Raw genomic sequence first — 12,928 nt, 5'->3', positions numbered from 1 at the left:
TAAATGTAACTTGTACAGTTTGTGTTTTTAAAGTCATTTTTGCATACAAATATTTGAAAACCAATACCACTGACAATATAACATTTTAGAAAATTAGAAATATTTGTTATAGATAAAGGAAACACACATATGAGACACTCAAAACATGATCCCTGTAGAAAACTTGAGGAGCTGAAATGACAGAGTCTGTGATTTTAGTGGGATGTCAGCTCAGTGCTGTGACGGTTAATGTGCTGATGCTGTGCTCTGAATTTCCCCCTGAGGGATAAAGAGTTTGATTGATTTACATTATCTCGTCTACACATTTTATGCTCATTTTACAGGCAGGATTAGTGTTTCCTGCATGACATGAAATTAAATGGGAAAAGCAGGTCAACAATAAAGTTTCTAACTAATGAACTTTTGGTTTTGTGGAATAATTTTGGAAGTCTGTGGACCGTCCCCTTTTGATTCATCTTTGTTTGCTTCTCCTTACTTAAAGAGATGGACTCTTACGCATACAGCACTTTTCTAATTGAGCCCTAAAAGTGCTTTTAGTACCAGCCTCATTCACTCAGTCACACACACACACACAAACCCATATCTATGCCTAAGTGCCTTCCCGAACATTCACACACACTGTGATGGATGCATCGGGGGCAACTCGAGGCTCAGTATCTTGCCTGAGGACACTCTGACATGCAGACTGGAGGAGCCAGAGATCAAACCAGCCCGCCCCATAGATAAAGACACTAGCTGCCTCCTTAAATGGCCGCCTAAGCTCGGTTTTCTGAGACTGCTGAGCCCTCAGCTTTTGAAATATGTGAATAAACAAAGGTTTCATTAAATCCCTGGACGATCCGCAGGCGAGAAAAGAATAATCAGCAGTTATCACACAGCTGGAACCTGATGTTTAAAGGTCCAGACTCATAGCAGCTATGGTTGTAATCCAAGCTCAGCGGGACACTTGCTCCCTGATTTGAGCCTCACAGAGTTGTCCCCCTTTATGTAAACCTGTCCTCTTTGTCCCCATTTTCCCCTTACCCCTGTCTGATCCCAGTGCAGCTGTGCAATATACCTCTCTGTGGTGCACTCTGTGTAAGACAATTAGCACTTCTCCCATGCATGCCATTTTTATTGCAAAACTGAAATTAAAACCTGATGATGGGAGTAAAACGCCTGAGATCAACAACTGGACCCTTCATCTCAGTATTCTTGTGTTCTCAGCAGACACTATGCTCACCATTTGTTTGAGTCTGCTCATCTTATAATTATTATTCAGCTCAAACCCCAAAATTTTAATATTAAAAGTTACGCAAGTTACGTGTGTCACTGAAAAACAGAGTCAAACTGACCCGTTTCCCAAACACACTGAGAGAAAAGGTGCGTTTTGAATATGTCTTTTTCTGTTGCTCCACAAAATACATATTCATCGAGTCCAAACATCTGCCAGGTGTCTGCCCCATTTGCATAAACGCTTGGGCGAACAGATCAGATGAGTCCTTTTAAAAACCCACCTGCTTTAATGTCATTACAGGCTCTCCACACTGAAGGCAGAATCAGGAAAAATGCATTAAGGCTCGAGGAGCCGGCGTCGATGTCTGTGGACACTTGACATCTCACCAGGCACAGCCACTACAGCCTGGCACGAGGATAATACAGCACACACACAATTAGAAGCAAGCTCTGCTGTGGACGCTTGACTATTTTGGCCTTAATTTCTCATGTTGGAGACAGAGACTCCAGCTGTGAGCTACCACGGAGCGCCTTTTCTAATAATATCTACATAATGCTGTCTGCCTGGCTTGTAAAAGTCCTTCTGCTGGACTGCGTGACAGCTTCAGCACCACAGAAGAAGGAAGACATGCACAGGTGCTGCTCGTGTTTTTTATAGCTCCACAACACTGACAGCCCTGCACTGAGACAACGTGCACAGCAACAGGGTGACACTCTAGATACATTCATACGTTTGTTTTAATAGTTTTAGGTATTTGTTGTATAAACTGAGAGCTCTACTCAAATAAATAATGGCTTTGAGTATTTTACAGTATTTATTTATCATTTATTTGAGTATTCAGTATTTACATGTTTACATGTATATTTTCTATGTAATTTTGTTATAAAAGTATAAAAGATATATATATATATATATATATATATATATATATATATATATATATATATATATATATATATATATATATATATAAAATTCACAGTTCGGTTCGTTTTCAATACTTTGGTGTCACGGTTCGATATTTTTTTGATACAAAAAAATGTTCATGCCTATTTTAAGTTATTAAAATTATAAATATTTCTTTTAACTCGAAAGTACAGTTTTTAAATTAAATGTTGCTGAAACATCAAAATAATAAAAAAAATAAATGTATCCGATGGAGAAATCACTTATCTGTGGAAAAGAGAGTTTATTACAGAGAAATGGCTCTTTCCAAAATAAAAGCTATTTTGTCAACAGCAATAAAAGTGTTATTTTATATATAACATTTGATTTGATATATTTCAGCTGCATTTAACTCAAAATGATCATTTCACCCCTCAGACTAATATATATATATATATATATATATATATATATATATATATATATATATATATATATATATATATATATATATATATATATATATATATATATATATATATATATATCACTTTTTTATCCAGGTAAAAGGCTCACCTTTCAAGAGAGTCCTGGCAAAGACACCAGAAATTACAATAAATGATATTCAGCACAGTTATCACAAGCATTTGAAACTTGCAGCAACAGATGAACAACATGCATCCTGCATTTCCCATAACGTAAGCATCACCAGAAAGTGTCCTCTACAAAGTTCTAAAGGAAACAAAAAATCATGTCCAAGGCATTTACTCTGATATTAACAGTACCACAGTAAACAATGGTCTAATACTGCAGACTGTATCTTTACTGTAAGTATTATTATTTCAGCCTCAGAGGTTCTTTCTGTCACGGCTGTTTGATATGTAAACACATACCCGTCTATAGTTGGAACAGGGCCACGAGGACCGAAGAGGCTCACAGTCAGCTGATATAAGTGGCACACAACCCGCGCCTAATCTTCTCCGGCTCTCCGTGATCAAAGTCGGGATTTGCTTTAATTATTTCAGATCAGCGCTGGCCCGTGCTGCTGTGGAGAGCTGCGGCCAATGCTGAGGCAGCAGAGGAGAAGGAAAAACAGCTGAGTTGCCCAGCGTCGGTGTCTCATATGCACACAGCGAGCAGAGAGAAACGCCAGAGCAAAGGAGAGGTGTGGGCTAATGCAAGACTCCAATCATTAGCCCTAAGTGTTCCTCATTATGTTCTTAAAGCCTCTGAAGACCCGAATCCCTAATTGATCTCATCCTGGCGTTTAGTAACACTCGGGAAAGCAAAGGGCTGCTTGCTTCCCTGGCACTAACAGATAGGCTGCCTCGCCCAGCAAACACGTCGTACCCTAGATGTTTAAGCATTCAGCATTTTAATGTTCATATCAAACAACATCAGACTGACGTGTGGTTTTCACACTTGCATGGAGTTCATTTTTTAGTCTAGGACAGGGGTGGGGAACTCCAGGCCTCAGGGGCCAGTGTCCTGCAGGTTTTAGATCTCACCCTGGGTCAGTACACCTGAATCAAACGATTAGTTCATTACCAGGCCTCTGGAGATCTACGAGACATGTTGAGGAGGTCATTTAGCCATTTAAATCAGCTCACACGTCTAAAACCTGCAGGACACGGGCCCTCGAGGCCTGGAGTTGGACACCCTTGGTCTAGGATGAAGGATGTGAAGACAGCACGAGGCTGTTGGTACTGACGTGTTCTGGTTTCAGGCCATGTGCTTGTGAACAGTCAGGTTTGAGGATGCTGTGGCTGCATGTAGCAGTCTGTGTTTGATATTCACAAATGTACGAGAATGTGTTAAAGTTCAGCAAAGGCAAAGCAAGGTTGTGCGTTTGATTCCCATCAGGAGCTGCTGTGTTTAAAATGCACGTAGTCATGATACTTTGGACATAACTTGCACATAACTACCACAGAAGGAAGCCTTATCAGTGCTTTTTCTAATATTTTCTTTTTTTTTCTTTACATTATCTCTTACTATCTTACTGTCACATTCAAGTCATTTTTATGTTTTAAACATGATGTAGAACTTTAATGCTCCATTCAGCAGGACTGTAAAATGCTCATCTTCCCTTTTTTATTTAAAATTTAAAATAAATATAGGATTTCATTTTCAGATCTGAAGGTTGTGAAAACACATCCTGGTTGTCATATATTCTCCGTCTACTAAACCCATCGCAAAAGGAACGAGCAGCGTTTGCCAAAGTGGTCGTTAAACCGAGTTCTAAGTCAGAAAAAACTCTTCAGAAACGCTCCTCTCTCATCAACAGCTTCTGCCATCGTCCAGCAGCACTTTAATTTCAGAAGTGCACAGCAGCTCCCGACATTTCCAGGAATTCACCTTTGCTTTAACTCAGTTACAGCTCTGAGAGGCCATTGATAATGTACTCTGTTAGTTATGGTGAAAATCTGTCACTGTCTGCTGATCAATAATGTATTATCATATATCAAGTTTTGGAAATGAACCTGCCCAGAAGTTCATTATTGCAGATGAAGGTGAACTCCACCAGAGAAGTCGATTGTTTTTTGTTAGACGACTCAGGGAAATTGATCACAGGAGAAAAATATATATGTTATGATTTGTTATGAAAGGAGATGCAAGTAATAAATATCGGCTACGAACAAAGAAACACCCTGAGGGCAGACGCATAAATGAAACAGTTGCTTTAATTCGGCTGAGCAGTGAGTATGCTAACTGACAAGGGATGATTTCTAGGACTGCTTTTGGCAGTGCTCTAGTGCAAATCTCACCCCGCCTGCTCTGCTCCAGGTCTGACCCCATCCCTGAATTGTGAACCCTAATGACCAAGTTCACAGCAGGAAGGCATAAAAGACATCTTTGTCCCTCTGGGGATCAAAAGAGGATTATTGAATCCTGAATTATGTGCAGCAGTTTGCAGCAGCTAAAGCTGATAATCTCCTTTGTTCACTCCCATCCTTCACTATCAATTGCTGATGTTTAATACACCCGATAGATTTTATGGGAGCATTCCCAACTCGGAAAAGAAAGCCCAACGGTGTGCCATCAAATAGTTTGATCCCTTCATTTTGTGTTACTGTTAGCTTGTAGAACAAAGGTGAAAATAATCAGGATGGAGGAGATTTTATTGTGTGAGTGACAGCAAGGTTCAGTTTTTGATGTCCAATTTTGCAGTTTGCAACATTCAGAGGCAATTTGAGGCTTTTGTGCTTTTGATATGTCAGCAGACTAATTTGCTTCATCTTTGGATCTGCTGTGGAAGTCAAATCAGAACGAACCCCTGGGAGATCCTGGACAACAATTCTGGGTAAAAAGTGGAAACACGCTTTATTTTATGCTCGAAATGACCCCAAGTGTCACACATCTGCTTTCTCTGGTAGTTTATTATTTATCTTTCACAGAATTCTCTCTTAAGTACAAAAGGAAACATGAGGGGGACATTCTGGGTTGCAGTGCAGTCTACAATATTTTGATAAAATCCTGTAATGATACAAAAAATCTGTTTGATAAATATGAAGCTTTGTCTTTACTTCAGAGTGCTCCAACACCATTCAATGACTTCTTTAAACCAAAAAATTAGGAATTAGGAAAGAATTAGGAATAAGTTTTAAAAAATCAAGTCTTCTTAACCAGTCAATGACGTATTTCTTTAAATAATATAAATCAAAATGACATGGTAAGGTTGGATTTTTGTTTTGCATACTCTTTGGCTGATAACGTTGCACTGCACCATCTCATCCATGTTAGTAGTTCAATTAATGTGAATAATCACTGTATTTCATTACCCTGTATTTATACATGTGTAATGACAATATAGTTGAATCCTAATGCTAATCCGAAGCTGCTCTGGATGAAGTATAGACTAAAGGTATTATTTACTATTTTAAATATATCTTTTGCATTTTTGGTTTTACTTAACGACCAACGGTCTAAAGTTGCATGAATTTGCTCTGCATGTAGGAAAATTGGAGTTAGACATTAAATGTTCATTTAAACAGACTGTTAGGACCTCCAATTAATATATTTCACTTACCGGTAAATAGTTTCTGTAATTTTATTTAAAATGTTTTTATTGATTGCCTCTTTAATCCTTTTAATTTTTCAGAGTGTTCCAACACCGTTCACTGATTTATTTAAACCAAATCTGTAATCCTTAGGAATAAGCAAGAAAAAAAAATTAAGTCTTCTTAACCAGTCAATGTTGTGTTCTTTGGAATAATATTGATCAACATGACATGGTAGGGTTGGATTTTTGCTTTGCACTTTTTTTCTGCAGCAGAACAGCCTATATGTAATGTTTCTCCTTCTTTTGTTAAACACAAGTGTTTAACATAATAGCATCAGTGGTGGGCATGGATACATGAAGATCATGAATTTTAAATAATTAATTAACTGCAGCAAAGCAGTTTGAAATGAGTGAAATGCAGTCTGAAGTTCTTGTGCTGTCTGCACAAGAACTTGGAGGGAGCATGTGTTTATATGACAGTATCATCAGCACAAAGACGTACTTTTGCTGGAATATTAGAAAATAAAATAGGTCCCAATGGTCTAAATGTATTTGCATCAGAATTTTAGTGAGAGTCAAAACTGCATCTAATTCACATTTATCAGGTTAAGTATCCACTTAAATGTACATTATATTCATGAACGGTGCATCTCGTCTTTTTCACTTCAAGTTCGACCTTGAACTTGAACCCAGGCAGACATTCATTTTCTCTTCATGCTTTAAGTTCTTAGACAGAATCAGAATTTGTTATAGGAACTCGCAGGGAGGTCTGTAATGTGACTGTAAATACAGATGACAGCCGGCACTGAGTCACAACACTTACACAGCTAATGAAAGCCAGAACTAGACTGAAGTGAAATATCACTCCAGGTAACATGACATTCGTGCAAGTCATTCTGTCACGGATTTGTTTTTCTGGCCATCTACGTGAAAGCTGACCTTTCATTTAATGAACAAACCACCGAGGTCAGTTTGTCCTCTTTAAAATGTCCCTCCTCTCCTAGTTTCCACTCCACCCCTTTAAAATACTTCAATTTAATATCAGTCTGACATCCGCTGCCTGAAATCACTTAAGAAAGCCATCGAATGACCTTCTCTAAATTGCCAGATTTCAACATCAATTTATTTCATGAACTGACAGAGTCGGATTTAATTTACTCTGAGACATGAAGGAGGTGAGCAGGTCGGAGTACGTCCCGCTCCCAAAGAGAAGAGATCCCGACATACAGCCGCCTCGTCAAGGCCAGCTCAAGGTTACCTTCAAGCAGCAGGTGACTGTTTCCACTCATGTTTCCATTTAAAAAAAGATTTTTATTGAAAATAGAAATGTACAGAGGAAAAGGTCACTCTGCACATTTCATTCAGGATAGAGACTGAAGGCTGGCGCTTTTGTACATAATAACGACACGTGCAAGCACCCGCAAACAACGGAGGTGATCAGTCTGTGTTATCATAGGGAGGCAGATGTGCAGCTGATCAAAAAAATAAAGGGATGCAGTTTGTTTCTCTAAGAAGCTGAAAACCTGAAGGTGCTTTATTTGTTGCAGCAGCGATTCAGCAAATGAAGCCATAAAAAAACTGAGTGACCCTTCCTGCAAATTACCCCCGATGCTTGATTGGCTTTAAATAACTAAACTGTCAACAGAGAGGCATCTAATTCTCTTTTTCCTGCTCCAGCACACCTTTAAGATCACAAATAACTGTATAACTGCATCTGAAACCAAATATAAATAAATTTCCCTCGAGAAGACTTCATGACAAACGTATGTTTGTTCCAGTTTGTTCCATGTTCCAGTTTTAGGATGATTAGCTTCTCCTTTTGTAAAAATAAACACATCGATATGTGTGGACAGAGGACAGCCGTCCCCAAAGCTTCCTATAAGATTCTGCTGTTCCAACGACCTCCCACCTGGTAGAAAACCAATACGGCAGACATGTCGGCGGCTGTTTCGATGCCTGTCAATCACTGTGAGTGACTGATTGGCATTCCCTGCTGGTTTGTGCGTTGGCATTCTCTAAATGCAGCACTGACCCGTTTGATTAATCGTTCCTGCTCGAGCGGTCAATAGAAGCAGACGATGTGCCGCAGGACTGAGGAGCACGTGATGTTCAGCTCGTGCACTTTAAGTCTGTTCCAGCGATTCAGGCTCAGATACGGTGTGATCGTTCATGGGTAACGCACAGCAACATTGCTGGAGGTTCTGAGCTCCTTTCCATACAGAAATCAAGAAATTAAAGGGAAATATATTTTTGTTATTGGGGTTAAATGATGGAGTGATGCTGATAGAAGAATAAAAATACAAGTATTTTTTGAGGGTTATATGTGAGAATATTGTTTATCAGTTTGTTGGCATTTTCTTTTCTGCTATTTAATATTAAGAACATACCCCGGGCATAAATCTCTTTGCTTGAATCCAAAATTTACAGCTCACTTCATGCAGTTTGTCCTAAAATGTGCTGCAAGAAATTATGAATGAGCTTTCAGCAGTAGCTCAGCATCTCTATGAGATTACTGTGATGACAGAATACGAACCCTAAATGATTTTGATAAACCTGTAACTCAAGAGACAGAATAACAGATTGAAATGTTAGCCTTACTGTGGACATTTACAGTATGTTGTACTTTTACTACATGAGCTATTTAAACTGCTACCTTTAAACTGCAGTTTCTCAAACGTCCAGCTGGGGCTCCAGCAGTGACTCAGTTCCATACATCTCTAATTCCTTCATAACAACTATGCAGACACCATACATATACAAACAATAACTTATTAGTTTACATTATTTTTAAGGTTTGATTGACAGCTGTAGCCAATGAATAGGCTCTTTGACTCTGCTCTAGTATAAGTGAAGCATGACTTTATTACTAATGATAATGTTAATTAATAGGTATTTGTTCATGCGCTGCACCTGCACAGTTTATGGAAGCAATGAGATAACAAGCGTTGGCTGATAATGTAGCACTGCACTTTCTCATCCACAGTAGCAGTTCAATTAATGTGAATAATCTGAAGCTGCTCTGGATGAAGTATAGACTAATAGTATCATTTATTATTTTAAATATATCTTTTGTTGCATGAATTTGCTTTTTATGTAGGAAACTTGGACAGCAAATGTTCCTGTGCGCTTTAAACAGACTGTTTATACTTTCATTTAAAATGTGTTTATTGATTGAGTCTTTAATCCTTTAAAAAAAAAAAAATTTTCTATCATAGATTTTGTGCCGACTGTCCACATTAATATCCGAGCTACGCTGTGTTGGTACTGACTGTCATTTCTAGAACCTTCCTAATATAAACAACGAATTGTTCATGAGATGAGGAATGACTGAATCTTAGATTGGACAAACCTTCACGGGTTTACAGTTGTAGCTGCTGTTGCCACTGATAAAGTAAAATAGTTTCTTCCAAAACATTTTAGTCCCAATTTTCTTAAAAACGGCAACTGATTAGATTTAAAAAAGGAGACTTTTTCAGGGAAAAAGGACATTATCTCGGATTTGAGCCTAATGCAAGATGAAACAGGTCGTTAGATGAATGTTTCCTGCAGGTCCAATCTAAATTCCTAGCTCTCCTCTGCTGCCTGTTTGATGAATACTACGAGTGTGGACAGAGCCAGTGAGTGAGCGAGATATGTGCAGGCATTAAATGTGTATTCATCAGGTCTGGCCCCAGCCATTGACGGGCTAATCAATGTTTAGTAATGAGGCTGAATGTGGAATGAGGTGTGGGGGGGTGTGTGGGTCAGGATGGAGGAAAGAGATATCAATTAAGCAGGGAACTGCAGAGTCCAGGCGTGAGGAGCTGAGACGGCAATATCCCAACTCTGCTTCATTAACTAAACAGTGTGCACTGAATGCAAAACTCCTGCAGCCCCCTCCTACAAAAGCACCATGTCCCTCACGGTAAATGGCCGCCTTATTCACTGGAAAGTAGTCACTGCAGCAGGTAGAAAAACACTAGTGATACTCGACATAATGAAATCCAGGCGACGTGCAGGGAAATGAGATCCACGTGTGATGCAATAAAACGAAACGTGCAGGAACCTGCAGGCTGGGAACGCGCACAGGACCCAAACACGTTAGCAAATAATAGTGAGAGATAATATTATAATATGCATTCAGCGTAAATTGGAAGAAACAGCTGGTAACTATAAATAGGCTCCTTTTCAGTTTCCAACATGCTGCACAGAATCAGAAAGCCGGCTCGTTTAACTGTGACATTGGAAAGTAGAGTGCAGTTTGAAGCACTTCTTGTGTTTTCCACCAGTTAAGGCGCTTCATACTTCTGCTCTGCACAACTGTCTGCAGAAACTACTGTATCATCTACGGGATTTGGAGAATGAATATGTAGTTGCATTGAATAAGACTTGAAACCAGCCGCTGAGACCATTTTTACTGAGCTCACAGAGCAGTAGACTCTCATAGACTTCTATACAATTGGACTCATCTTGGCAACCTAAAAAAAAATCTGTGTTGGTCATCTGGTCAAGAATACTTCCAAAGCAGTAATTCAAATAATAATGATTATATAATGGAGGGTGAAGACTGATTTGAAGTTTTTCAGCCCCAGTAAAACTGTTCAATCTAAAAAAAAAACCCATCTGAGCATCGTCACCTCCATGTCATCAGCTGACAGAGTTTCATCATCTGCATCACCAAAACAATGGCTGCCACTTCCTGTTCTGGTCAGGTACATTTAGCAGGTTTGTGAAAGGGGGACAATGACAAACAGGGAGCCGGCCTGGAGATGACCTGGAGATCTACATGAAAAATATGTTTGCATTGAATGGCTGACAAAGTACTGTCTCTGAATATGTTTTATCCCATCAACAGAAACAGTGTCCTTACATTTTTCCTCTTTGGCTGTATTATGTACAAGGAGCTCGATTACTGGATGTCTGTTAATGAAAGAAGAAAACTCACAATAAGCGATTGTCTTATTGAACCAGTGAGACAAATGGGAATGTGGATTTCCAGGATACAAGGCTGCTCCGAGCCGTTTGAGGTATTCACAAACCTCACCATGTCCCCTCCACATACTGTCTGCTATGAGCAACACCTGCTTTAACATGACTGTCAGAGAGCACGTGACTCCGACAGGCTCCTTTCCCCCAAACATGACCGCTGACACCATAAACACACATCGCCCGCTAGTGGTCGCTGTTTCCTCTTTTACCGTCCTGTCTGGATTCACTGCAACTTAATTCAACTTCCTTTACATGCTCAAGAGCAATGAGACACGCAACCCGAACACAACTTTCATAAGTTTGCACATGAACGCCCCCCTCCCCCCGCCCAACAGTAGGGCTGCAAAGCAATAAAAATGCAAATTCATATTTTCCATTTTCTGAAAAGCAATGACACACACGTCGTTATTTTGCACTCATGAAGTCCATTTCATGCTTCTGCTTACCTGAAAAACACAACCGTTTGCCACAAATAGATCCCCAGCACGTTTAGTCGGCACATTTTTGCCAGTCTCATTTTGTTTAGAGGGGAGGGGGAGTGTGTGGAGGTGGTGGGAAGGGGAGGAGGGGGGTCACGCTCTGGAGAGGATGAAGTCCCCTCCAAAAAAAAAAAAAAAAAGACCAAAAAAAGCCTTTAGTGGAAGAAGAGAAGGAGGAAGATGAGGGTGAGAGGGGAGGGGGGGTCGCGGTTCTGGTTTATGACCTCCAAGGTGAACCGAAAATGTTCCACCTTTTGTGTGTGTGTGTGTGTGTGTGTCTCTGTGTGTGTGGGTTTCAGATCCCGGAGTCGCCGGTGCCGAGCCGCGGGATGCTCATGACCTCAGTCTCCATGAAATCATGCTGATGTCCGCTCTCACGCCTCCACGCAGGAGGGTTTTTTGGGGGGAACAATCCACTAAATCCGCCAGGAGACTGTGTTCAGGACCACGGACAGAGGCGGGCAGTGGGTACGGAGCTCATCCGGGTTCTGGTTCGGGAGGGGAGGGAAAAGGGGGAAGAATAGGGGGGAGAGAAGGGGGTGGGTGGGGGTCTCGAGACGAGATCACGGGATCCTGTCAACTGAGCCACAGTTACATCCAATCACTCTAAAGTCCAGCGCGTGCGGTCCGCGGCGCCGACAGCGGGAACGAAACACATCCCCTCCGGTTCCTTCAGCAGTGGGTCTGCGGGAGGCTCACGCTCTCAGGAGGGCTCGAGAAGAGTGCACGTGCGCTTTATATTCCCCAAATCCAGCGCGAGGACAGAGCCGCAGCTTTCCTCACCCACATCCTACACACGTCCCGGACCCGCACGGGGCTGCTGCTCGGAGAGGAGGGTCTGCAGGTGGAGCAGGTGTGCCTCCTTTTCTCCCTCTCCTCCTCCTCCTGCTGCTCGGCGGCGGCTCCCCGGGGTGAGCAGTAGTAGTAGCGGTCTCTGCAGCAGCCCGGCTCGGCTGCTCCCATTGTCCGCTGCCGCTCAACTTGGAGACTCACCGGCGGCCGCCGCTGCGCTCCCGCCCCAGTACCAGCACCGGAACACCAGCTCCGCTAAACCGAGAGAAAGAACAAAAAGCAATCCCGTCGGAGTGTCGTTAACGTGCTCGCCGACTCGTGTGGACCCGTTCCATGGCGGAAGAGAGCGCGCACACACGTGCACGGAGGTGAAACACGGAGGCGGACACAGCCTCGTGCGCTCTGGTCTGCTTTCTTGCTGCAGTCATTTACCAAACTCCGAAAAAGCCCCTCACCGCGAAAGGACACGCCCACAGCGTGCCCCATTGGGCTGCGCGGGGCTGAAGGACGCCGATGACTGGCTGGGGGAGGTGTCACTAGCTGGGTATGAGCTTCTGCCCCTCATACGTGGATCCCCTGAGGAAATAT

The 12,928-nt window shown here is 41.5% G+C and overlaps 1 protein-coding gene across 4 annotated transcripts in view; it reads right to left on the bottom strand.

The window, feature by feature from the left end:
• The window catches only part of glra1 (glycine receptor, alpha 1), a 121,437-nt gene extending 109,365 nt beyond the window's left edge, over positions 1-12,072 (bottom strand). For all 4 annotated transcript variants that reach the window (XM_085286742.1, XM_085286750.1, XM_085286726.1 and 1 more), the window contains exon 1: positions 11,516-12,072. In XM_085286742.1, coding sequence (XP_085142868.1) covers positions 11,516-11,586 — 71 coding nt within the window. In that variant the 5' untranslated portion in view covers positions 11,587-12,072. The remainder of the gene's footprint in view (positions 1-11,515) is intronic.
• Positions 12,073-12,928: the final 856 nt, after the last annotated feature.

This window comes from Mchenga conophoros, linkage group LG2 (assembly GCF_057382185.1).
Source record: "Mchenga conophoros isolate Kocher_MC1m ecotype Shallow Benthic linkage group LG2, M_conophoros_male_GT1.1, whole genome shotgun sequence".
Lineage (NCBI taxonomy): Eukaryota > Metazoa > Chordata > Actinopteri > Cichliformes > Cichlidae > Mchenga > Mchenga conophoros.
The sequence above is the reverse complement of the archived record's forward strand: the minus strand, read 5'-3'. Positions and strand labels throughout refer to the sequence as shown.